Source organism: Zychaea mexicana, assembly GCF_025766255.1.
Source record: "Zychaea mexicana strain RSA 1403 chromosome Unknown BDB00scaffold_19, whole genome shotgun sequence".
In the NCBI taxonomy this organism is placed as follows: domain Eukaryota; kingdom Fungi; phylum Mucoromycota; class Mucoromycetes; order Mucorales; family Lichtheimiaceae; genus Zychaea; species Zychaea mexicana.
In genome coordinates this window covers 382,270-407,955 of record NW_026516682.1, presented here as the reverse complement: position 1 = coordinate 407,955, position 25,686 = coordinate 382,270, and the positions used below count along the sequence as shown (strand labels likewise).

The 25,686-nt window shown below is 43.3% G+C and overlaps 9 protein-coding genes across 9 annotated transcripts; 4 read left to right on the top strand and 5 right to left on the bottom strand.

Annotated features, from left to right (window-relative positions):
• Positions 1 to 25: 25 nt before the first annotated feature.
• BDB00DRAFT_212503 (uncharacterized protein) lies at positions 26 to 2,871 on the top strand. The gene is made up of 6 exons (XM_053116481.1): positions 26 to 279; positions 367 to 511; positions 583 to 1,392; positions 1,468 to 2,232; positions 2,285 to 2,652; positions 2,761 to 2,871. The coding sequence occupies exons 1-5, from the start codon at positions 104 to 106 to the stop codon at positions 2,492 to 2,494; spliced, it is 2,106 nt and encodes a 701-aa protein (XP_052981976.1). The 5' UTR covers positions 26 to 103; the 3' UTR covers positions 2,495 to 2,652; positions 2,761 to 2,871.
• Positions 2,872 to 2,987: 116 nt separating this feature from the next.
• BDB00DRAFT_813177 (uncharacterized protein) lies at positions 2,988 to 5,613 on the top strand. Its single transcript, XM_053122742.1, has 11 exons — positions 2,988 to 3,256; positions 3,352 to 3,426; positions 3,516 to 3,607; positions 3,806 to 4,007; positions 4,091 to 4,240; positions 4,324 to 4,526; positions 4,600 to 4,727; positions 4,806 to 4,905; positions 4,986 to 5,037; positions 5,107 to 5,317; positions 5,378 to 5,613. The coding sequence occupies exons 1-11, from the start codon at positions 3,140 to 3,142 to the stop codon at positions 5,491 to 5,493; spliced, it is 1,446 nt and encodes a 481-aa protein (XP_052981975.1). The 5' UTR covers positions 2,988 to 3,139; the 3' UTR covers positions 5,494 to 5,613.
• Positions 5,614 to 7,538: 1,925 nt separating this feature from the next.
• On the top strand, positions 7,539 to 12,226 carry BDB00DRAFT_870251 (uncharacterized protein; the record flags this gene model as incomplete). Its single annotated transcript, XM_053126685.1, has 12 exons — positions 7,539 to 7,677; positions 7,772 to 7,800; positions 7,881 to 7,935; positions 8,008 to 8,192; positions 8,274 to 8,650; positions 8,712 to 8,796; positions 8,877 to 9,382; positions 9,460 to 9,667; positions 9,726 to 9,954; positions 10,030 to 10,665; positions 10,735 to 10,941; positions 11,004 to 12,226. 12 exons carry the CDS (start codon positions 7,539 to 7,541, stop codon positions 12,224 to 12,226), a joined length of 3,879 nt encoding a protein of 1,292 aa, XP_052981974.1.
• Positions 12,227 to 12,345: 119 nt separating this feature from the next.
• Positions 12,346 to 14,914, bottom strand: BDB00DRAFT_870250 (uncharacterized protein; the record flags this gene model as incomplete). The annotated part of the gene is made up of 6 exons (XM_053126684.1): positions 12,346 to 13,490; positions 13,566 to 13,752; positions 13,855 to 14,348; positions 14,459 to 14,480; positions 14,562 to 14,603; positions 14,699 to 14,914. 6 exons carry the CDS (start codon positions 14,912 to 14,914, stop codon positions 12,346 to 12,348), a joined length of 2,106 nt encoding a protein of 701 aa, XP_052981973.1.
• Positions 14,915 to 15,385: 471 nt separating this feature from the next.
• Positions 15,386 to 16,769, bottom strand: BDB00DRAFT_813173 (uncharacterized protein). The gene is made up of 3 exons (XM_053122741.1): positions 16,021 to 16,769; positions 15,799 to 15,942; positions 15,386 to 15,723 (listed from the first exon to the last, which is right to left on the bottom strand). Exons 1-3 carry the CDS (start codon positions 16,421 to 16,423, stop codon positions 15,500 to 15,502), a joined length of 771 nt encoding a protein of 256 aa, XP_052981972.1. The 5' UTR covers positions 16,424 to 16,769; the 3' UTR covers positions 15,386 to 15,499.
• A 1,113-nt stretch (positions 16,770 to 17,882) lies between these two features.
• Positions 17,883 to 19,385, bottom strand: BDB00DRAFT_212319 (uncharacterized protein). Its single transcript, XM_053116480.1, has 4 exons — positions 19,067 to 19,385; positions 18,930 to 18,971; positions 18,311 to 18,844; positions 17,883 to 18,201 (listed from the first exon to the last, which is right to left on the bottom strand). Exons 1-4 carry the CDS (start codon positions 19,214 to 19,216, stop codon positions 18,001 to 18,003), a joined length of 927 nt encoding a protein of 308 aa, XP_052981971.1. The 5' UTR covers positions 19,217 to 19,385; the 3' UTR covers positions 17,883 to 18,000.
• BDB00DRAFT_211365 (geranylgeranyl pyrophosphate synthase) lies at positions 19,375 to 21,108 on the bottom strand. Its single transcript, XM_053116478.1, has 6 exons — positions 20,904 to 21,108; positions 20,676 to 20,830; positions 20,328 to 20,593; positions 20,174 to 20,234; positions 19,971 to 20,049; positions 19,375 to 19,883 (listed from the first exon to the last, which is right to left on the bottom strand). Exons 1-6 carry the CDS (start codon positions 20,955 to 20,957, stop codon positions 19,590 to 19,592), a joined length of 909 nt encoding a protein of 302 aa, XP_052981970.1. The 5' UTR covers positions 20,958 to 21,108; the 3' UTR covers positions 19,375 to 19,589.
• Positions 21,109 to 21,315: 207 nt separating this feature from the next.
• On the top strand, positions 21,316 to 24,185 carry BDB00DRAFT_813168 (Metallo-dependent phosphatase-like protein). Its single transcript, XM_053122740.1, has 8 exons — positions 21,316 to 21,722; positions 21,789 to 21,875; positions 21,935 to 21,952; positions 22,052 to 22,166; positions 22,233 to 22,401; positions 22,517 to 23,039; positions 23,109 to 23,456; positions 23,537 to 24,185. Exons 1-8 carry the CDS (start codon positions 21,650 to 21,652, stop codon positions 23,785 to 23,787), a joined length of 1,584 nt encoding a protein of 527 aa, XP_052981969.1. The 5' UTR covers positions 21,316 to 21,649; the 3' UTR covers positions 23,788 to 24,185.
• BDB00DRAFT_759704 (pseudouridine synthase) lies at positions 23,850 to 25,634 on the bottom strand (the record flags this gene model as incomplete). Its single annotated transcript, XM_053119149.1, has 6 exons — positions 23,850 to 24,068; positions 24,163 to 24,365; positions 24,439 to 24,882; positions 24,956 to 25,094; positions 25,172 to 25,265; positions 25,333 to 25,634. 6 exons carry the CDS (start codon positions 25,632 to 25,634, stop codon positions 23,850 to 23,852), a joined length of 1,401 nt encoding a protein of 466 aa, XP_052981968.1.
• Between the last annotated feature and the right edge of the window lie 52 nt (positions 25,635 to 25,686).

Below are 25,686 nucleotides of genomic sequence, written 5' to 3'. Positions count from 1 at the left end.
GATAAGTGGCTGGCTGGCTCTCTTTCGCGTTTCTCCAACTCTTTCTCCCCCCAAATCCTCTCGCACAGCAGTACAATAGAAAGGACGAGACGATTTACAAGTCATGGTGGACCTTTTAAAAGCATTTCAAAGCAAATCCATCCCAGGAGCATGCGACTATCTTCAAGATTACTGTGATGTATACATTAATACGACTGTAATGTCAATGGAGCATGCGCGATCGCTTCATTCTGCTTTGCCAGGCATTCTTACAGTTGTGTTTGGATCACCTACAAGCAGGTACACATACAAACATACACGTACACCAAATACACCACTTGCTTTATTTGATCCTCTTTGTTCATGCCTGTGCTAAGACCGAGATAGAGGATGGATTCATATAGAAAATCAACCAGAGCACGACGCAGCAATACGACGCGCGTTTCGCCGTGATGGTCCATTTTTGAAAGCTCTGATGTTTCTAGCCAAGTATCCCAACTATTCATACGATATGGCACCGGAAGCGTTTTCGGTAAGCTCAACTTTTAAGGTGTTTCAATAAGCTCGTGATGCATTTTTGTAATGTACTAAATGTGGAATTAGGAGGACGTCCGCAAGGCGTTGGCTGCCGGTGCGACCCAGTATTTACCACGACTCTATACGAACTGTGTCCATTTCGAGAAACGTTCCCGCACAGGCACATCAGATATCCGAGAATCGGCCATACGGCAGTCGACAATATTTCCACGACCGTTGTCTGGTGAATACCGCGTCAAATTCAACATTGTCCAATTTTTCCTCCATCACGTGGTAAAGGTGGCTACGCATAATACACCAACGATACCTGTAACAGCTGCGCCACCGTCTGCATTTGCCTCAAGAATGTCGTCTACTATGTCAACTATGAGTAACGTCGCTACCTCTTCTTCAGTATCTGCTTCCACGAATTCTTCTTCTTTGGGCGGGTCGCGGATAGCTGGACCTAATAGCAGCGCCACCTCGTTATCAAATCAACAATTACATCAACAACAGCAGTACAACCAGCAGCCACGACCACGGTCAATCATTGGAAGTGTATACGAACAGCTAATGAAAGAGTACATGCGGCATTTTATACCATGCGGACAACCCACAGACTTTCATCCAGCCGTCGGAACGTTCTTCCTAGATGAGTGCATTGAAACCTGGATCCGCAACACTTGGGTTGCTCCGATGCAAAAACTCGGACCTGGAAGAATGCACTTTATTGCACTGTTTGTAAGGTACATCGTTTCTGGTGACTTACGACGATGCTACAGCGACAATGCCACGTGGAACAGTTATCGGATGGTATACAACTCAGTCAAGGACCATCTGTACGCAATGATTTCGCGCCTTGCATTTAACTGGGCCAGAGACGATGACTATCTCCAAGTAAGAGTCTCACGAAGAATTAGACAAAGTAGAAGTGCTCGTTATACGATAACGTTAGACTGATTTATTTACTAGGTTATATCACTTTGGTCTCTGTGGACAATGCCATGGATGTTGGGCGCAAGACCTAATGGCACCGAGAACCAAACATTTCGACCCATTGCGGACAGCTGGGCTCAATTCATTATGGAAAACGTTCTATTCTATATCCCTCTCACTATTATGTTCTTGCAACGAATACGAACGTTTACTTATCCCGACATACCTCTTCCTCCTGCTCCAACCACGACCGCACCGTTTCCTCACTTTCATACGCAAACTCTTTCTATGAGCACGACAGCAAGAGCCACAGCAACAATGCCAGCAACGCCCAAGCCCTCTAATCAAATACGAATTACGTGCACGCTTATCAATGTTTTCAAAGCGGAAGGTCTTGTTGACTTTCTGTCCCATGTTGAACAAGCGCTAGTACGGCTACAGGAAGAGACCACACCGACGACAACAGCATCAGCAGTGCATGTCAATCGTCAAGCAATCGATGTGCTCGCAGCTAGATACTTTGGAGACCAAAAAAATCATGTTCAAGCTATTCTGAAAAAGACGTACGATGACCTGATTCAGCTGAACGGTGGCACGTGGACCTGCACCAATCTGTTTATTAAAGAAGCGAGTCCTCGATCGAAGCCCTTGGTTGAGTCACTGGATGCTTTAGACCAAGCTAGTATTCCTCAGCCTGATGGTGCATCACGGTGGGGTGGTCCTCCTTCGATGCCTGCAAAGTCAGCCCAATACTTGAAAGAACTACAACAGGCCTCTAAATCATTCGCAATTGTATTCGTGGTATGTTTCCTCTCTTCTTTAATGTATCTAATGGTTTTCATATCTGTAACAGCGGATTCCCTTGGGGATGTGGGACTCTTTTTCCTTCTTTGTATGTGTATGCTGTTCATCTAGCTCCCGAAACCGGTCCACAAAAAAGCAACAAGCACATCAAGATCTATCTTCTCTACGCTACAAAGCACATCCGCTCGGTCTATACCTTCAGCTCCTCCTAAAAAAGAAAAAGCACCTCTTGCTGGGCTTCACGACGGTGGTTTTTTGACTGAAGATGAAAAGGCGATGGTGAGACAAGGACAGATGCGGTGCAGCCATGAAAATATACCGGTGGTGGGTCCTCGTGCCGAAGAAGTTGTAACGTCCTACGAACTCATGTTTATGGTGCGCTGGATCATACCATTCGACCGCTGGATGAACAGACACGTATGTATGACAGTCATTTATATGGATAAACATGCCACATATTGTAATCAGTGTTCCTCACGCGCACACACGCAACTAACTACACTGTCTTCTGCTATGATACTGTAGTATCAACGCTTACATCCAGGAAGGGTACCCTTTCTGCCAAAGAAACTCACAGTTCGGCCGCTTGCAGACTATGTCAATCTTGGCTATTTTATTATATTTTTTTGGATCCTTATAAGCGCAACAATAATGGGCGCATAAAGGAGTTCTCGTTGATTTCGCCAAACACCGACAAACAGGTGCCTTAGAGCCGACAATGCACAGAGAGCTTTCTTTTTTCTTTCTTTCGTTCCACTTTCCCTTTTACTTTTTTCAATATCTTCGTGACATTCTGTTTTTTTGATCAAATCTGTTTGTCACTATAAACGGCATCACTTTCGCTAGGTTTTGTACTCATTTCAGGGATAAACCTAAAAAGTTTGACATACACATTTGAAAAAGCATGAGCGATCCAGTTACGGAAATGACAACGACTGAAACCAACAGAAACCAGCCCAATCCCGTGAACGAAACGTCTGCACGACAAGAACGCCTGTCAGGTGAATGCAATAAACCTCAAGTACGCATCAATGATTGCTTCTTTTAACTCAAACTTGTTGTGTGCGTTCAATACTGGATAATCCGACATGGAAACTGATGGAAACTTTTTAACAGAGTGACCCAACTTGGAGCGAAGTTCACCAGAGTGAGCAAAAGCTTACAGAGTCTCTCCGCGAACAGCTAGATAGAGTAAATATTGTCTTTCTTGGTGGACAGAGAAGAGGAGAAGGGGGGGGGAACATTGTGCTCTAATCTACATGTTTTGCAATTATGAACAGGCACGCAAGGATAAAGCCAACTTGGAGGCTGACTTGGAAACACGCGCAAAAGCTTTTCAAGCAAAACTGAATCAGTTACAAGCAGGATCCAGGTACGCTTTCTTTGTTTTTTTAATAATTTGCGTGAGATAGAGTTAAGAGAGGGTGGAAAAGACGTAGGGCCTTAAAGAACGAAAATGTGGCAAGAAAAGGAGAAGGGATTTACAGTGCTGGAAAATCATAATCATACACATAAAGATGCACACAAGAAGATAGGACATGTATCTCTCATACATATTTTGTGTTCATAGTGACAGGATATCACGGCTGGATCATCTGCTCAGTTTGGAAAATACAAATGAAATCAAGCAAGAAATCAAAAAACTGCACGAAACATGCATCAGCCAGGAAGCGCGTATAAAGAAACTCGAATTTGATTTGGAGACGGAACAAGGTCATGTCAATATTCTACGCCATGATAATCAGATGTTGAGACAGATGACAGTTGATATGGTATGTGGTGCTTGCCTTGGGCTTTTTAACAAAGTTGAACCTCCGATGCGATGGAAGACTGAAAATTCATGCAATTATATTAGACAGTGCTCGCTGAGCAGGAAGAAGAGTACATCTCAAACAAGTTGTTGAAACGCATCTCGGGTCTCAAAAAGGAAAAAGGGGAACTGCTAGTGCAGGTGGAACAGGAAGAGGAGTACTTGACCAATATGCTGCAAAAGCGATTAAACCAGGTAGCTAGGAAGGGTGGAGGGCAAAATAAGGTCACACCCGGTCTCCATGGCAATTAATTCGTTTGATTTTATTTGACTTGTAGCTTCAAAAAGAAAAAATCGATATGGAAAATGCGCTGGAGCAAGAGCAGGAATACATTGTCAACAAACTACAAAAGCAGTTGGATTCTCTTCGTGCACAGCAGCCGATGAAGTCACCTTCTGCCAGAAGCATACAAGATGTATCTCCGGGATCACTGCCTGTAAGTCCTGCAGTTACTGGAGCCGGTTCATCCCCGTCCTTAAAGTAAGCAATAAGGGCTTGTGTGAAATTAAGCTCATAGTACATAGTAAAGATGCTAACAACACTTGTTGACAAGTGCAAAAAAGTGGATATCCCCACATGCAACTGGTGCAAATCCAGATGTGCCTCCCACTGGACTCATTGAAGTGCTGCGTGCAGAGATCACGGCCTTAAAGAACAAGACAATGGAAATGGAAAAAGAATGTAAGGTTAAACAAAGTAAAAATATGCTGCATAAACTTTGTGTGCCCTTTCTGACATTGAAAGCTACCCATATGCTAGACCTCTCCAAGACTCAGCAATGCAACAAGTACAAGAGTGAGCTAGTTCAGTTCCGCAAGCAGAATGATATGTCTACTGAAGATATACCTTCTGACGAAGGGTAAGACCCTTGTCCCTGTTATTGGATTCTCCTATTATTTTTGTGTTGCTCGAATATCTCATTTAGCTATATGCACATAGGATTCCTGCTGTCTTCAGATCCGTCCCACCTTCACCAGGAAGACAAGTGCGGGTAATTATTTAAGCTTTTCTTAAAAAAAAAAGAAGGGTAAAAAGAGACGCTGACGATTTGTGGATATAGGCACGACGTTCCACCTCAACTTCTTCTCAAAGATCAATGACGTCGGACAAGGCTAACGTCAATTTGAATGCCATCCCTCCGCTACAGCTTGATAACAGCACGTCCACTTCAACAAATACCTCCACAAACCAGCATGAAGGCAGTACGAATAGCACCGTTTCACCACAGGCAATTCCCGATCAAGGTAGCAGCGTGTCACGATCTCGTTCAGGTACAATTTTAAAATGAGCCATGCCTCTATAGCTTTACTTATTTGAATTTCTCTGCATAGAATCTACAAGCTCAGCGTCAGGTAGCTTATCGAGGAGAGAGGCTGCAGCAAGACGTATATCGGGTGGATTGTTTGGCTTAAGCTCTCCTCCACCTCAACACCCTCCTCACCCGTAAATGCCCTCCTACTGCTCTTCCTTTCACACAGTAAATAGCATTATCCAGCTTCTAAATAACAAAATAACAAAGTCGAATCGAAGTCAAACATGCAAATAATAAATGGTTGATAAATTTTGTTGGCTTTTGAGGTGTTTTTTTTTCATGGTGCGCCATGCATCTAACTACAAGATAAAGCACAAAATTCTTTATTATTTCTGCGACAAAGCTGTAACGTACCACAGATGTCAGATAACATTCATCGTCACTTAGTCTACAGGTTGACATTAGCGTGCGCAATATCTGTGTATATATAACAAAGCTCAAATTGAAATGATGAGTTTTCTTCTTCAGTTTTGATATATGTAGCGATTATCAAACATGGTATGTACTTCCTCTTTTAAAGTATATTATACTGTATATTCGCAGACTTCAAGTAATCATCAGATGTGTAGTGTTCAGCCTATGTTGGTAGATAGGTTTAAGCGTTCTTTTACTGTAGTATCGTGCTTTATGTACCGTGGGCCTATAATGGCGGATGGATCATTACTGCTTCAATTCATACTGAAGGTCATATTTTCTCTCCTACGGTCACCATACCGTGGTTCCCTGTTTAATTTCAACCGGTCTATAAAGTGTTGAAACTACTGAGGGTTGGCACAAAACGAGGGTGTTTCAAGCGGTGTTATATGCCTAAAGAGGAGTATAGAAACTGAGGGTTTATCTTATTGAGAGCAAATGAATTAAACGGGGAACCACTGTAAACGCTATTCATTGTATCGCTTTGAAACTGAGCCCCTTGAGTTGCATCTGAACAACATCTTTGGATGAGTGAGGTGCTTTTTTGTGGGGATTTTGGATTTTTCATTGGCCTCGCCACGTTAATTAGTATTTCATGATCCCCATCGATCACAAAATCTGATAATCAATGTGTTCAACTGTTATACCTTTAGTATGGATTAAGCAACAATACAGCACATTAATATATGACGTCTTTTCACTTCCAAACAGGCATACAATCATATAACCTCTTTCTATAATACCAAATTACCAACTCGCCTGAATTTTGGCACATGATGACAGCCGCTTAGACCTGTTCAAATCAGTTTAGCTGTAGAAATGGCTAAACCATCGGTAGAACAATTATTCTTGTGGAAGTGTCCGATGCATTCATAACGATCCTTGAAAATCCAAGGAGAACAATTAGTTCTGCGCTTAGTCGTACTCATAACTGCAGCAGGCATCCCAGGTGCAAAGCCTCTAGTTTATAGGCCATTGTAGTTAAGAGAAGTTGGCAAAATACGATTAGTGTACTGTATCCGATTTCGGAACATATATCCGTATGACAGAGCGCCTTTAGAAGAAGTAGCCTCGGGTTAACAATTAGTAGCACCATTGTGTGAGAGTATACCAGTGTGCATACCCTTGCTTGCCCAGCATATCTCATGCTCTTTTCAACCTTTCAATAGCATCATTAGCGTACGTGGAAAATGAGGACACACGCCAAGGTTATATTATCACGTCTGAAGGTGGTCCAAGTTGAGAAGTCGCATCGCAAGGAAATTATGCTATTAAACTCTCTCATAAATTCTAAAGATGCTTTCAAGTTGAACAACACAGCCTTTTTAAAAAGGAGAAGACAAGCCGCTGAAGCTACTGAAAGAGGTTTTGATACGCTCAGTAGCTATGAAGCAACAATAACGTCGCTCATCAACGTACTGTATATGCTGCTTATTGACAATGTGGCTGTATCGTTGAAAATGTGAGGGTGGGATACAAAGAGCCGTTGCATATGTGGAGACTAGGAGTAATGTGTGAAAAGTTAAGCATATGCTGCTACATTTCGCTATACTGGTTCGAAACTAATAAGTAATGCTATGTTGATACATAGGAATGAGCCTTTAAGCCCGAGGCCAGAATGATGCACGTTAACACTGTGCTCGTCGGAAATACAAACATTGCATGTAGCCAATAGCCTGACGCCTTTGTTTTCTGTACTACAGCCACCAATGGCGCAGCCGTAATTACGCGTTCGCTTTATTCTTTTCTTTCTCCAACACCACAAAATGGCCAGTTTCGACAAGCCAATTGGGGAATACCCTGTTCATGGCTTGATGCCAAAGCAAGATACTCAAGCAGCAGCTTTCCTAAAAAAGTTTCCAGAGTACGACGGTAGAGGAACTGTTGTCGCCATTCTTGACACAGGTATGCCGTTCAACCTTTTTAGCATAACCACCAGTAGCAGCAAGGCACCGTTCCTGAAAGTCTTTCTCACACAAAAAATTCTTGTTTTAAAAAGGTGTCGATCCTGGCGCTGCTGGAATGCAGGTTAGCATTACAAAGATAGAGATCTCGAAACTAAAAGTAGATATGCTTGAAAGCTAAGCAAGGTGGATGTATCTGTGTAGGTTACCACAGACGGGAAACCCAAAGTCATCGATATGGTTGACTGCACAGGAGGAGGTATATGCAAGAAATAGTATGCGTATACCACGCTTGTATGTTTGTAGTTGCACTCACACATATATCCTTTAGGCGATGTTGACACGACCATGGTTGTTAAACCTACCGAAGAGAATGGTCTCAAAGTGATTCAAGGTTTGAGCGGCAGAAAATTGACATTGGATCCCTCTTGGAAATGCCCCTCAGGCGCGTACAGAGTCGGTCTCAAACGTGCGTATGAATTGTTTCCTTCTGAGCTTATCCGACGACTAAAATCGGTAAGAGGGAAAAAATTGGATTGAACTGAAATAGTCATTTTTTACCTTTTTTGGCGGCTAACTCGGCATTGCTCTTTATAGGAACGCAAAGAGCAATTCGAATTAAAGCACGCTCAACTTCTCAACGAAGCCCAACAAAAGATCACGGAATTCCAAAAGGAGCATCCTAACGTTGGTGCAGACGAATCCTTAGCAGCAACCCAAGCTGATCTCGAGGCTCGCGTCGAAAGCTTGAAAGAATTAATCAAATCGTACGATGATCCAGGTGTCATCCTGGATTGTGTGGTTTTCTTTGACGGTCAGGATTGGCGCGCAGTGATCGATGTAAACGAATCTGGCGATCTTAGAGGCCAGCCATGCTTGACGGACTACCGAAAGGAACTAAAGTACCATACGTTCGGAAAGGCAGACCTGCTCAACTTTTCTGTCAACATTTACGAAGACGGAAATCTGCTTAGGTAAGCAATCGCACACTAGGTGACTCGAATAATCGGTGAAAATACTAATGTCTCTACATAGTATCGTCACACTCGCAGGTAGCCACGGCACGCATGTTGCCGGTATTACTGCTGCTAATTTTCCTGAGGACCCAGCATTGAATGGCGTATGTTTTATTAAAGCGGGAACGTAGGAGAGGAACGATTCCATTAAATACGCGTGTTTTTTTGGGGTGGATGGAAATAGGTTGCTCCCGGTGCACAAATTGTTTCGTTGCGCATTGGTGACGCTCGACTTGGCTCCATGGAAACTGGTCCTGGCTTGACACGTGCCGCCGCACATATGGCCATTAACAAGGTCGACCTTGCAAACATGTCATATGGTGAATCGAGCGGCCTCCCGAACGACGGTCACTTTATCCGCCTTCTAGCTGAAGAGGCCATTTCCAAATCTGGATGTATCTTTGTTACAAGTGCTGGCAATGACGGTCCTTGCTTTAGCTCTATTGGTGCTCCTGCTGGCATGTCTGCTAGCTTCATTACTGTCGGTGCATTCGTCAAGCATGCGCAAATGCAAGCAGAGTATGCTTTACTGGAATCTGTCGGAGAAAAGCCCTACACTTGGTCGTCGCGCGGTCCGTGCACGGATGGTTATCAGGGCGTAGATATCTATGCTCCAGGAAGTGCAATTACAAGTGTTCCAGTGTACGGATTGAATCGTCTCGATCTGAAGAATGGCACCAGTATGTCCAGGTATGTGATTACAGCTTCCTCATCGGACGTCCATTCAACACGAAGCAAATTTCTTAATACTAACTTGTACTGCATAGTCCTAATGCCTGTGGCTGTGTCGCGTTGCTTGTTTCCGGTTTGAAGGCTAAAAATCAGAGCCATACGCCTTATCGTTTGAAAACTGCTATTGTACAAACTGGCAAGTCCGTGAATGACCCACTCAATGTTGGATTTATTCAAGTGGATAAGGCATGGGAGTATCTTGAGACTTACGAGCACTGCAAGGACCTTGACATTATGTTTAAGGTAACACTTTCAGCACATCGATTTCTTCTCTATCTGTGTTGACAAATTGGTACTTTAGGTGGGCGTGTTAAAGAGAGGAAACCAGCGTGGCATCTATCTTCGCGAGCGAGACGAAACCAGCCAAGTCCAGTATCTCGCAGTAAAAGTACGTCCAACTTTTATGGGTGAGACAGATCCCGAGAATCCCAAGTATAACTGGGCCAAGTTTGAGTATGACGCACGCATTGCTTTGGTGGCTAGCGAGTCCTGGATTGGAGTACCAGATTACTTGTATCTTTCTTCAGGAGGTATATTGAATGGTTACCCTTTATTTCTCGAACAAAATTTAAGAGAAAAAGAACTCAACAAAGAATAATGTTTAGGTAATGCGTTCCAGGTCAAGGTTGATCCAACCTCCTTGAGCGAAAGCGAATTCCATTACGGTGAAATCCTCGGCTATGATACCGCTGCACCCGAACGGGGACCACTCTTTAAGGTTCCTGTATCCGTTGTCAAGCCTACCGTGCCTGGCAAAGGCTCTTTGGAGTATCGAAACGTTGAGTTCGGACCAGGTGATATCATGCGCCGCTTCGTGCAAGTTCCAGAGGGCGCAACCTATGCAAAGCTGACACTTCGAGCCAAGACGAATGTCGATACATGCCCGGCTCGATTCATGCTACATTTGCTTCAGCTTGTTCCAAAAAAGAACCAAAAGGACAAGCAAACATACACGTTTCTCCTTGGATCAGGATCTTTTGGCGACTCTAGCTCCGAAGATCAAGTCATTACAGTTCGATTTGCAGTCCGTGGCGGCTTGAACATGGAGTTCTGTCTTGCACAGTTCTGGTCTGGTCTCGGCAAGCATTTTGTTGACCTTGAGATTGAGTTTCATGGTGTACGTCTTGCCGGAAACCTTGCTGACGGGCAGGGTGTACTCCACTTGGAACCTCAAGTTACACGGTTAGATATTGTTGCCGGTGTCCGCAAGGAGAACAAAGTCGATATCAGCACGAGTTTTAGTAAGTATCCTCTCTCTCCTTCGTTTTTTGATCTCTCTGCTACTCGAGTCACTAACTCGGCGTTTTTAGATAAGCTGCGTAAATACCTTAGACCAACAGATGCTACCATTGCACCACTCCACGCAGACCGCAACACATTACCAGACACACGGGTTATGTACGCCCTTGTACTGTCTTACACATTCAAAATTGATAACGGCACTTCAATCACTCCTCGATTCCCCACGGTCATGAACCAGTTATATGAACATTTCCTTGCTGGTGTCTTTGGCATTGGTGAGTTTTAAAGCTGCAAATACCCTAATATTAAGTATGATGCTAAACTTATCTTTAAATAGTATATGATGCCAACCGCAAGGTAGTGGGCTATCTCGACGTGTTCGATCATACCTTCAAACTAGATACAAAGGGCGAATACACTATCATGTTGCAGCTGACGACCGAGGATGAAGGCGCTCTGGAGAAGCTCAAGAGTACTATTTGCGAATTAGATATGAATATCAAGAATGTCAGTTTCAGCACATACGGAAACATCAAGGATGTCTACTCTGGCGGATCGATCTCCAAACTACAACTGGAGAAGCATGATCCAAAGGTTTGCTACATTGCGCCGCCTCTCAAAGACCAACAATGGGTTCCCAAAGAAGCAAAGCCAGGCGATGCGCTGGTGGGCAAACTGGCCTTTACAAGTAACAAAGTTGATGGAGGACAGTACCAGGTAATCTATGTGATCCCTCCAGAACCAAAGTCAAGCTCCGGATCGTCGAAGGAATCAAGCAAAGATAAAAAGACCCTTGAAGACGACAAGATCAAGAGCCAAATGGCTGATGCAGTGCGCGACCTTCAAATATCGTATCTTGACAAGTTTGGTGAAAATTCCACAGTGCAGCAGGCGCTACTGGCCAAGTTGGAGCAAGATTATCCCAATGACATTACACTCCTCAACTACAAGATCGATGCTATCTGGAAGACGGCCGGCGGTGTTGTTGAAAGTCTTTTGGCATCGTCGTCTGATAGCGACAAGAAGCTCTCCAAAGAGAAGGCTACAGAGATTGTGGGTCACTGCGACAAGATCCTTCAGCAAATTGACCAAGCTCCACTACTCGAATTCTTTGGCCGCTATCAGAACAAACAACAGTCAGATGAGTCTGAAGACGTTAAAGAGCAGCGCAAAGATATCGACAAGAAGGCCCAACAGGTTGCATCCGCATACAAAAATAAGACCCTGGCACACGCATGCACCCTGACAAGGGAAGAGCCCCAAGAATTCGAAGCAAATTTGAAGGCATGGAAGCAATGGGGACAAGACGAGGGAACTCTTGTGTCCACTTTGGTCAAGGTCAAGCGTGACCATATCGCTGGCCATTACGGTACCGCATTGAAGGCAGTAGAGAAATACTTGTCAGACCTGAGCATCAAGCCTGATACTGTCTCTGATATACAAAAAGCATGGGCCATTCGACGCGACATCTACAGTGATTTGGGTTGGGACTTATGGCACAAGTACGATACAAAGTGGTCATTGATCCGTCGACCACCTGGTGGACTCGCACGGTTCTAAGTAATTCATATTGCATAAAAAAGGAAATCGTGATGTGTAAACACGAGAATAAACAATATTTTATATTAAAGTATCAAGAGAAGACTGATTATTTGTGATAAAAGGGGGGGGAATATCATCTAATCGTATTTTTTGCCGTTTTTGCCCTTCTTTTTCCAATCGCTGTCGCCGCCCCAGCCCTTGTCATCATCCCATTCTTTGTCGTCTTCGTCCCATTCTTTGTCGTCGTCATCCCACTCGTCGTCATCCCACTCGTCGTCATCCTTGTCATCATCCCATCCCCCTTTCTTGTCGTCTTTCCATCCACCCTTCTTGTCGTCTTTCCATCCACCCTTCTTGTCGCCCCATCCGTCTTTCTTATCGTCCCAACCACCTTTCTTCTTCTTCTCTTCGATGTAGGGATAGGCATAAACAGTACCGCCAAGAACTTCGGTGGACTCATAGATCGTCGTGGTGAACGTGGGGGGAGAGATGGTCGTGGGCGTTCTGGTTGGACGGTCGGTTTCCCACGATGTAACTGGTACAACAGTGGTGACCGTCATTGGAAGACCGTCAGAAGTGATTACAATCGTTTCAGTAGTGGTGTAAGTGTATACACTCGTCTGTTCCTCTGTAGTCAGGCTATAGCTTGTTGAAACGGTTGGAGGAACGGTGATAACTGTCTCTTCAGTTTCGACGATGGTCTGCGTTACCACAGAGGACAATGATGATACATATTCAACCGTTGTCTCGCTAAGAGTGCTCGTGATGGTTGTAGGCACTTCCGTAACTTCGGTCAATGTACCAGTGATCGTGTATGTCGAGGTCCCGTCAGTGGTAAGGGTAGTATACGTTTCTGTCTGCGTTTGAGGAACATCTGTCTCGTATGTTGTGGTTTGTGGATCGGGTGCAGGAACCACTACAGTGAACGTCGTTGCAGTAAGGGTCGTTTCTGTCGTTTCTGTGACAGGGGCATCGGTGGTGATGGTAGATCCAGGCAGTGTGACTTCGATAGGAAGCGATGTAATGCCTACATAGCTCCTGGTCGTAGTCTCAACCTCCGTTGTTGTAATTGTTCCTGCGGTCACCGTTGGTGTTTGTACGGTGGTAACGGTTGTATAGCTCGCTGTTGGGCGGATAGGTAGGCAGCCGGCGAAAATATTGCAGTCGTCATCAGCCGCACCATAATCGTGAAGCTCAACACCGACTGAGCCATAATACCAAGCATAGTCCAAACCAATGATGGTACCGGCAAAAGCACCAGTGGTCGAATCGCGAATATGGGCTATTCAATGTTTTCCGGTTAAATTAACATTTACTGTGCCCATAGAATTTACATATGTTTACAACTAGATCATACCTCGTGGAGCCAATGTGAAGCCTTCGATTTGTCCGCCAGTATTACGGAAAACAGTGATTTCGCTGTCAGCACTGTAAATACCCTGTGAATTCACAGGGTAAAAGTTGTAAATAGTGCGACAAGCATAGAAACCTTGACTTGGGAAGTTGGTCTTGAGTTCAATAGTTTCACCTTCCGTAACGGGGATCTAACAGCAAAAAATAGATTATAATATAGGCTAAGTACACTTCTTCATCATGTCAATTGTGATGTGCTAAAGCTGTTGCTAACAACTGCAGTCTGGACATACATTGAACACGACAGTGTCGTCATCACTGGGCACGTCTCCTGAAGGGCCATTGAAGTTGCCTTCGCCCAGGAGGATAGCACTGGGGTCGGACAATACACCAGGAACGTTACAATCACGATCGTTACAGGTGTTAAATGTGAATATCTTGTAGTTCGAATCACCCGTACCAAGGTTCGTAATTACACCGTTGGCATCAATATACATGTTGGGATCACTGGCGGCCAAGATAATAGATGCTTCGATGGCAGCGTTTTCGGCAACTTCAAAATCCATTGCACCAGTGCCAATGTCATCAAAGATAGCGCAACCTTCGCCTTCATTGAGTTCCACTATCTCTTCCAAGTTACCGCCACCAGCATGGACTGAGTCACCATGAACACGGGTATCTTGGGTAGCGGTTAATCCTCCGACGACAAGACCAATACCATCGAGACCAGTAGTAGGAGGTACGGAGCAATCCTGGCCACGGTTTGCATTCACAATGTAGTTTGGCGCTGTAATCATCAAAAATATGGAATGTTAATTAGTGGTGTGAACTGTTTTACATATTTTATATCCAGTGGAAGAGACTTGCCTGTGAATGTGCCTCCTACAGCTAATGGACCTAAAATATCAGTACCACCTCCCTAACATTCGTGATAGAAAAGCACATCAGCATTTATTGTAATCACATAAAACAGGTTAATAAACTGTTGATAATTACGTACAGTGGTGAAGTCGTCGAAGAATATAGCGGTGAAATGAAGGAACTGAATATAGCAGAAACAGGTGTATTAAATGTAAGATTTATCATCAGTAAGTAGCTTACCACAGTTATGTTAATACAGTTTTAGTTACTACGTACCATGGCACCAGCAAGCGAACTGCTATCTACTGGGCATACTTCCCCAATGTCGGCGATATCACGTTTCTGATAAAGCTTACGTCCAAGAATATCAAGGATGGGGTGGTCATCAAATGTGTAATGAGAAGGAACCGCATGTGAAACACCAGACGATGAAAACGAGGCAAGAGTCGCAGTGCATAGCGCTGCCAAAGAGACCTTCCAGCTAACCCGCATTGTGGATAATAAGGAAAGGTAACAAAAGCAAGTGGTATAATGAATATACTGTTTCTTGATTATTAGAATCGAAAGAAAAGAAATGAAAAAAAAGAGTTGAAATGAGTGGCTATGGAATGAATTGCCGTTGCAACCGACGATCCAGGTCTTAACATCTAGGAGAATTCTGACGGCCATAGCTCAATAGGCATCGCCGTTCAAATTACACCCACTTCTCTACATTTCTCAACTGTGTTTTCTAAACTATTAAGATATGAAGACATACACATACATTGCACACGTGTGCTAAGCTACAAGTAAAATATTCTAGTTCGTGATCTTTGTTTGTGCAACAACTATCGATAGTTCGAAAAACTAAACTTCTATGCTCATATTGATTTGCTTGAAATGCTGGTGTTTCAAGAAGAAACCATAGAGACGTTATTTGAGCATGTATCCTAACTCGGAAGATATATCAATGTGTATGTGTGTAAGAAGTAGAAAAAGAGCAATAGAGCCAATATCTTTTTATTGAACTTATGTTAAGAGTATCTAGGTATTATACTTCGGAGGATTATGATCTGCAGAAGATCATGATTCTAAACTCTACCATTCACTATCCTCCTGCCAATCTCCATAACCGCCTTTCTTGCTATCCCAATCGCCGTATCCGCCCTTCTTGTTATCCCAATCGTTGTGGCCACCCCATTTCTTTTTCTTGTGCCAATCTTCTTGCTCGTATGGCATGACATATACAGTAGGACCACTGGCCCCAGAGATTGTCTTGACAGCTTGCGTCACCGTAACAGTTGGGACGCGACTTCCCTGGTCTACAAACATTTAATAGTCAACGACTGTGCTGCATATTCGAATAAAGGAATGCATGTGTGCGTGTGTTCACTTACAATCTTTAACGGGGAAACAGCCTTGGAATTGTGGGCATTCGTCATAGCTGTTAATAGTAGCTCCAGGGCTGGTTTCAGACCACTTGTAGCTATTGGCAATAAGCTGACCAAGGAAATTGCCGTTTGCGCTATCGATAATATTGGCTAACAAAGTATGTAAACAGAATGAGTCAGTTCTCTGCTACAAGCTCAAGGCAAGAAAACAAAAAGAAACCCATTTACCTTGAGGTGCCAAAGTAAAACCAGGCAACGACCCTGCAAAATCACGGGCAAATTCTATAGCATCATCATAATCATAATAGCCAGCATTATCAACAGGATAAATATTGAAAATTGTTCGGCATTGAGGAAGTCCAGAAGAGATGAGGTTGTTGAGGATGGTAAGCGTAGTGCCCTTAGTGACCGGAATGTTGAAAACTACAGTAACGTCTTCACCGGGCACTTCGCCGTGGAACCCTTCGTACGTGGCAGTGTTATCGTAAAGGAAGCCGCTTGGATCAGAAGACCAGAAAGGTACATTGTCTGTATTGCACGTTTCTGCCGAAGTGCAAGTATCAAAAGTGAACAGTGCAAACTGGCCATAGGTAGAGTCACGGATCTTAGTGACACTGCCAGTGCTATCCATTCGATAATTTGGAAGGGCATTGGCAAAAATGGTTGAGGCGGTGACAGCGGCGTCTTGCGCGATGCTCAGTTGCTGTCCACCATATGGAAGATTTGTGTTCACCTCACATCCGTCTGCGCCTTCAGTAACTCCAGAGGTATCGCCACCGCCAAGCAAGGCTGTATAACCATCAACGGATACATTTTCTGCGGATGTTTCACCAACAACAATGAGACCATAATCGACGAATGTCGTGTTGGGGCCCAATGAACAGTCGACTTGATCTTTTCCGTTGACGGAATAATCTTTTGCTGTGAACGAGCCACCAACTCCCAATGAACCATCAATTGCACCGTTAACATCGCAGTTATCGCATGACTGAATAAAACAAAACATTAATATATCATTTGATGATTGTGCCTTGTAAACAGATGTTTCAAACACTTACGGCAGAGAAATCGTTGAATATCAAACCGTTGAAAGCAGTGAACTATATCATTATGGAGAATTCCTTTGAGAAAACAGTATCTTGATTCATCGCGGCAAAATATCGTCTTTATTATTTACCACTTCACCAGTCCATGTGGAGTCATCGAGAGGGCAAGCAACATTGATTGCACGCTTGGATAAAGACGATTTAGCCGATACAAGTGATGCGGCCAAGGCAACGGAGGAAATAATAGGTGCCCAATGTACCATATTGATGGAAAAGAACAACAACGCAAATGGGAAAAAAGAATGGAATGAGAGATACATAATCCGCATATATACGTCCTATGCACTGGAATGATGCGTCTGATTTTCGATCCAACGGGACTGTGGGACGTATCAAGCCTGCGTGCACACCACATAAACAAAAAAAACAAGAGTATTTATCGTCTCATGTTGAAATTACAGCTGGTCAGCCTTTGCACCAGCACAATGACAATGTGGGCGCAATCTCCGAAGACAAGTTCTGTGCCAAGTATGAGTTTATTTTCCAACGTATATTGTTAACATCAGTTAATTATAATAATGTGTGTGTGAAAATAAAGCTGATAAATCTAATAACTAGAGTATAGTATATATCCATGTCATGATAACAAAATGAATAAGGGAATCGGTACTATGTACTTGTTTTTTTACCAGCTTTCTTTCTCCCAGTCACTTCCCTTCCAGCCTTCATCATCTTTCCAATCCTTCCCATGATTCCAGTCGTTTTTCTTATGTCCTTTGTCATTTTCGTAATAAGGAACCACGTAAACTGTTTGTGATGAACCAACATACTCCGTGACAGTGGCACCATCATTATTAGTCACAGTTTCGGTTACGGTTGGGACACCTAGAATCGCACGGTAAGTATTCCAACTCATCCAAACGAGCCCGCTATTTCATCCATAGCACATCACTGTTTTACCTGGAGCAACAGCGAAGCAACCTTCGTAGTTGGAACAGCCGTCACCCGCTTCTTCAAAAGGCTTAACATTGTTGTCCTCTACCCCATCTTGCAAAGCGTAATCGTAACCGACGAGTTTGCCAATAAAGGAGCCTTCGCCACCGTCTCTGATTAAGCCTTAAGATAAACGGTCATTGTTAAATGCGGTCAAGAACATAACATACTACGTTGCAATTTTACCTAACGGAGCCAGAGTGATCCCTTCAAGGTTGGCAGTGTTGCGAAGCAAATAGAAAGAACCTTTAGGCCGGTAGTCACCGCTAGTAGTAACTGGATAGAAGTTGTAGATCGTGCGACAAGCGTAAAAGCCGTTGCTTACAGCAGGATTGTTTATGTTGAATGATCCTTTCTGATCTACAGGTATCTGATATATTGACAAATATCATAATAGTTAGAATAAGGGATACTGTATTATATAAAAGAAAAGCTGTTGCTGCAAGAAGAGGAATGTAAAAGTTTTTGTCCAATCTTACATTGAAAACAACAGTAGCATCAGGTGATGGAACGTCGCCTGTGGGGCCTTCGTAATTGTTTTCACCGCCAAAGATACCGGCAGGGTCAGAAAGATCACCAGCTATATTACAAGCCCCGTTGTTGCACGTGTTAAAAGTGAAAACTTTGTAGGTATCGTCTTCTGAGCCTTTATCGACAATATTTCCAGTAGCATCCATGTACATGTTGGGCGTCAAACTGGCGAGACGCAAGGAAGCTGTAATCATTGAATCGGTGATAATGTTGAATTGGAGGTCGTACGAATTCGTCAAGTATAGAGAGCTGCAACCGTTGCTAAGGTCTACTTCACCATTGGTACTAACGAGTTCTGATCCAGTTACGTAGACATCCTTGTTACCGTCTTCACCGCTTATGACGAGACCGTTTTCATTAACGGTAATGAAACTTGTTTCGGTGGCGTTACAGTTCGTGTATCTTGCAGCACCAAAAGTAACTTCTGAATTTTGATATGTTCCCTTCAATCCCAGAGGCCCATTAAATAGTGTACCGCTTGGCTATCATTAAGACATACAAAGAAATCAGCTTCATTATCCTCTTTGCTGCTTTTCGTTTAATTTGAATCACGTAAAATTGACTTACAAGGTAAACCCCTTTTATAAGATAGGCGCTGTATTGTGCAATCTAGACCATTGAAGCAAAACAAATTAGTTTGAAGAACTTTTCAACACGGTCTTTTTCTCTTTCGTTTTCTCCTTTTTTTCTCCTCCAGTACTTGCAGTTCTGCCGGCATACGATGATTGATCAAGGGGACATGACGTGAATATTGTCGATACTGCCCGCTTGGACATCTGGCGAGCGCTTGAGGATGTAACAGCGGACAGTAGCACAGCTGCACAGGGAAGTATCGCTACGCTAATACGGACCATGAGATTGGGGAAGAGCAAATACAGCAAAAGAGGAATATTTACGATGCATGCCTTCAAACTTTATAATTTCAAAAATCACCGGCAACTGGTATGACATTTACAAGTATGCGTCACGCAGTTTGCTGGAGATCAAATAGCGTTGTGTACAAGTCTATACATATCTCATTGATTAAGACTTATGAAATTTGCTCAAGCTATAAGTAGTGCTGTTATATGGAGCTTAATGACAGTATAATATACATTGCTTGGGAAAAGAGGGGAGAGTGCATGGCACGGATATACATGCATAGCATTTTATAGATGCAATCAGAGGAACAAAGAACAGAAAAGCGATGCAAGAGGTTGACGAGGTGAGATCTACTACTATGTACAGCTACGGTATTGACAGCGAATCCATAACCTTTTCTAACAAAACATTTCCTCCCAAGGATACAATCTCTTTGCGCGCTTCTTGCTCTTTCTTTTTGAGAAAATATTCGACGTACTCAAATGTTCCTGTTCGTTGAATTATTTCCAAAGCATACTGTTTCACTTCAACGGCAGAAGGCTTTTGGCTGACGATATTGAGCAACTGCCGATTCGAAGGATCAGCACGAATGGCGTGGATGATGGGAAATGAGAATTTGCCCTCTGTAAGATCCTCACAAAACCCCTTGTTTTTGGAATACTGTTGGTAGAATCATCAGCTTGAATTGCAATGATCACTTTATATCAACACTTCCCCTGTGTCTCTGATATGTATATCCATACTTACAGTGTCTGACTGGAGATTCATGTAATCGTCGCGAACCTGAAAGTGTATTCCTATGATGTTGACGAGGTAGGTATAATCCCTAAGTTCCCCATAATCGCCAACCACATTATCATAGGCAAAATAGTTAGCTGCTACGGACATCGGAAGAGGACATTCTATCCATGTTGTAAACTCCAAGTAACATATGAGTACGCTCATCTTACACAGTGCTGCTGCTGGCTTCTTGCATCAATCGGACAGCTAATCTGAGTAATCCGCTCGTTTCTATCATATGAAAATTTTACTTCAGTACCCTCCTTTTCACTGGTTCTATTCGCAACATCTACATCCCTCAAACGCCCCTCTCGATATACTTACTGTTGTTCACCATATCAACGTATTGCTCCTCGGTTGGGCACGTGAGAGAATCCCTCCAAAACAGCTCTGTTCCTTGACCCCGGTGTAAATTTAGCAGCTCTTCCGTATATATCGTCACCATGTACGGTTGGTTTAGTTTTAAAATCTCTTGTAGAGCCATAAAATACACGTAGTTGGCCGAATTGATGGTTTGGGGTACCCCAAAGATATGGTGTGCAACGGGAACCGCTCGTCTGAGGTCAGAGTCATCTTGTACATCATCGATCCTATTAGAAGCATGCAGATTAGTTCTTTTCATAACTAAAGGAGAAAAAAAAAGAATGAATGAAAAAGCTACTCGCTAATTACATTAAACTCGCCGTGTGAAGCATCTGTACGACATTGGTAATTACTTTGAGTTTATCGGATGGTACTTGGAGCCAAGCGTCGAATGCCGCGATCAACTTTGCACGAATGTCCTTTCCAGGGTGATCGCATAAGTACTGGTATGGTTCTAGTAGAATCTAAAAGCAATTAAAGAAAAAACAAATGAGCTCCTTGTACAAGCATCGTGGGATATACAGCGTAATACTGTACAGCGTCATCGTAGGAGGGTTTTGTGTTGCTGCCGGGAATCGGGCTTGAAGTCATGAGGATCAGAAAGTTGTCAAGTGAGAGAACGCTGCTGGATTTGCCTTTATCTGAGTTTCTTGGCTAAATCGTCTCTCACACACACTCGGCATATGCGTTTCCGAAATGAGTGAATGAGTCCAGAAGAAGGAGTATATAATCCGTCGCAGCATATCTTTATCTACTTCTTTCCCTTTCCTTCTTAGAGATGATTATGCGTTTGCCTCTGTTGACTTTGCTTTTCACTGCTGGAGGTGGTTATGCCTATCCTACCCATGTGCAACTATCAACAACCTCAATACTGAAACGAGAGCAACCAAACGTACCGAAAACACCAGATTTGAACCTGCGTCCTTTAGAATGGGGCCAGGTTAATTTTATCCATACTACTGATATCCATGGTAACTTTGTCTGTTGCCATCTTCTGACATGAACACTAAAGGACATATAGCTAACTTGTACTTTGGCATCCAATTGAATCCAGGATGGATCGAGGTTAGCAAGAAGAGTAGGAGCCATACTGTAAATACTGAGGCGTTGATAATCGACAACTATATCCTCCCATGATCTTTTTACAGGGGCATACACAAGAAGCTTCGTATAACGGCGATATTGGAGATTTCTATTCGTTTGTTGTACGTAAAGGTTACGTGTTCTTCTTGAGGAAAAAAAATCAGCAAAGAGAAAGTAACGAGCGACTGATGGTTTATTAGATGCGAATGAAAGAAAAGGCACGATCGTTGAAAAAGGATCTTTTTGTAGTGGACACAGGCGACACACATGATGGTGAGAGTTAGGACCCTCCTTCTATCATACCCCAAAGTACAACCGTAATTTTTGACATTATTTTAGGCAACGGTCTTAGTGATGTCACTAGTCCCCACGGCAAAATTACCCAGCCTATGTTAGCTCATGTTCCATATGACTTGCTCACCATCGGTAAGATCTTTTGAATGCTTCTGCTGAACCATTCAAAAATAACTGATGCATGCCTGCAGGAAATCACGAACTTTATAGTGAGTCAGGGGGCGCTTTGTTTCGCCTCCCGCCCAGAGCTTGTGGTAATAATACTAATGTACTATCGGATGCTAATTTTACTGTGCTGGATCGAACAGCCAATGATGTGATAGAGGATGTGTACTATAACTTTATGCCGAATTGGCGTGGGCGTTATCTCGCATCGAATGTATATTTCAAAGATGTGCATAGTGGCAAAACTGTCCCCTTCGGGTAAGATAAAAGAGATAATGTAAGATGCATCTGATATAAATTCAACTCGCTGCTTTCAAAAACTAGTGACAAGTATACGTATTTCGAAGGCGAATTTGGCACACGCGTACTAGCATTTGGCTTCTTGTTCGATTTTCAAAATAACGACAATACTTCAGTCATCCAAACTGCAGAGGATGAAATAGAAAAGCCTTGGTTCACTGAAGCTCTCACGTCTCATACACCCGATATGATAGTAAGACGCATCCTTGACAGCTATATACAATAGCATTTAGTTCTAGTAAGCCACTCTTAAGACTGCAACCAGATGAATATTAACCACCCCTTGCTCTTTGATCATCTCTAAACAGGTATTGATAGGCCACACAGGTATCAGATCTAAGGAGTTCACGGTTGTGCAAAAAGCAATTCGGGAACATTTCCCAGTTATCCCTATCGCTGTTCTGGGTGGTCACAAGCATGTTCGCGATTTTGCCATATACGATGGGCGTTCAGCTGGCATCGCATCAGGAAGATTCATGGAAACGATTGGATTTTTCTCGATACAAGACATCCAGCCGTCAACAAGACTGATTGAACAGAAGGAAGAGGGTACCATGCAATCGCCAGCAAATCTTACATTTTTTAGGCGGTACCTTGATCAAAACCGTGCCACATACCTTTTCCACACTCTTCTTCATGATACGGATAAGGAGGATGGCAAAGAAACAAGCCGATTCGACACCGTGATGGGCAAAAGCATCTCAAAAAATATTACAGAATGGAGAGCTAAGCTTGACCTGATGAATACGCTCGGTTGTGCTCCACAGAACTACTACCGTACAGACGTTCCTGCCAATGATTCCGCGAGCATATTCAAATTGACTGTGGATGGTACTGTATACAGACATGGTTTTCTTTTTACAGTACTTTGGACGATTTCTTTTTCTAATCTGCCCACAGAGGTGTTGCCCAAAGTAGTTACAAACTCGGCAAGAACCAACGCGCCTTACTACATTTTTGATACGGGTACACTGCGATACGACATCTTCAAGGGAGCTTTTACAATGGATAATGTAAATCAAGTATCGCCCTTCACGGACCGATATGGTTTCATTGCGGATATTCCCCGAGAAACAGCACTTAAAATAGTGCAACTGGCGAATGATGCAACATTTGATCCCGGTAATGCAAAAAGGTCTTATGATGCTGATGTATGGACGTGCGATGACAGTGGATTTCGGGGCTATTTGCAGCGCAGTACAGTAATGACACCTGGCTACACAACCAAAGATGATCTCGGGACAGACGGTACTTAAAACATACGTAGTACATTTTAACACATCTCTTTTTTTTTTGTATCGCTGAAGGATGGTTTACTTTTAACATAGGTGACGACACCAAGCATTTGCCTCGACCAAGTCACAGCCCACCTCATTTCGTCGCCTCAAAACTACCAGACACTCCACTCGTAGACATTGTCTTTACAGACTTTAGCTCGAGCTTTATCCAGCAAGTAGCAAACCAAATTGCTGGAAAGCAACTCCAGGTTGAGCCTGTGTACACCAGCGATCCAAATATACGAAGCAACACCTTGTGGGTTGAATTTGTCAAAAAGTATTGGTCGAAAAATTGTACATGAAAAAGAAAGAAAACGAAATATACAGATATTAGATAGAAGAAGATCGTAAAGAAATTATTTTTTTATGCATCGTCATCGTCATCGGCTGGTGCGGGCTTCGCGGTGAATTTGGTAGTAATAAGTGCTTCCTTGGGTATGGTTCCTTCACTATTCAGATATGAATAATCAGGGCCAATGGCAGAATCAATGTGTGATATAAATTCATCAAACAACGCGTTTTCTCGCTCTTCTTCGAAAAGCTTCTTGTAGATCCATTCAGCCTTGAAGGCGTCGATGGTTTTCTAAAAGGCAGCCATGCCATTAAGGTGTTAGTAAACCGTCACCAAGCTCGATATCGCTATTTGAGCGTAGTATGGATATAGCATAGCTGCTTACTCTGTATGGTTCAAAATCAATTTCATCGCGGTATGTTTGTCCTTTCTTTTCATTTTGTGCATGTCGGTTGTATGAGCCAAAAATGGGACGCTCCAGCAGTAAGCCGAGAGCCGGTGCCTTGGGGATATTGATTCGATCATCACCAAAGGAGTTTTCAATGATTTTCAGCGGTGTGCGGGAGCGAACGGCTAATAATGCCATGGCTATCGTGAAAATAGAAAGACAGCAAAGTTAGTGAAATTTGATCCGTACTCACTATCTAGTAGTGAAACTTACAAATCATCTTTCGGATTTGGTGCAGCATAAAGGATTGTCCATGCAACTTTACGCTCAACCATTCGACGCCATCAATGTAAATAGGATCTTCGACCTTCGTACTCATGATGTAACGGAGGCAGCTCTTATCCAAAGCACCACGGCCGATCGTGTAGTTATGGAAATTATGCGTTCCTTGGTACATGCCCATAGCTTCTCTGAAACTGGCAAGATCCTCTTCGTTAATGCGATATGCTTCCTTTGCCTTGATCTCTTCAGGGGTGCTGCGAGGTAAATAGAAAACCTCATTGCCATAAACAAGCTTCAAATCATCTTCGTGTTCCTGCTCCTTCTTCAATTCCTTTGGCGATGGAGCCATGAAAGCGTATGAGGGGAGCAAATATTCGTAAATACGGGAGTCGCATCCTGTTTTGGCGTGAAATGACCGCTTTGTAACAACGTAGCCTACAGTTCACAGATCAGTAAGTCGTCCAAAATCGCCGTTCTCTTAGGCATACGAAAGAAAAGCTTCAAGTACCCCAAACCCGGATCTGGTCCGGCAAATGCGAGTTGATCTCTTTGACAACGTCGTCGCCCGGAGTGCTCATTTTCAGTGACAGCACGTTTCCGGCAGCGTGGACACCTTTATCCGTTCGTGCGGCTCTCATCCAAGCACTCTACAGTACCAAATTCCAGTCAGTGCCCAACCAGATTGGCGGGAAACGAACGGAAAAGTCTTCCTGATTATTATTACCTTCTTGGGATCATCTGCATTGGCTTTAGAAATCGCACCTGCTTTGCACAAGGCTTGAAAGATATCGTCTTCGATGGTTTTGGCATTAGGGTTACTATCAACGTTCTCTGTCAGTTACACACTGCTTTTTCTCCTCTTCTTTTTTTTTTGTGTATACATACAGTTGCATTCCCTGATAACCAGTTCCATTGAACCCAATGAGCAACGCCACTTTTTTCTTTGGCAAACGTGGCTCTTTATCACCATCTGCCTCTGGTTTTTCTTGATTGTCCTTCGCTGACCAAGCATTGTTCTTTTGAAAATGGTCTCTGCGTTCTTTGGTGGTCTTGAAGCGCTTCTTTGCCGACTTGGACTGGCCACCACCACCGCTCTTGTTGTTATTATTCTTTCGTTTTTGACCTGCTTGAACGGATGGTTCCTGTTGTGCTTCTGCTGGATTAGCAGGCTTCTCTTTCGACAACATGGAGCCCATTAAGTAGTTGTATAAAGAGTGAGAATATGAAAAGAGTAAGGGA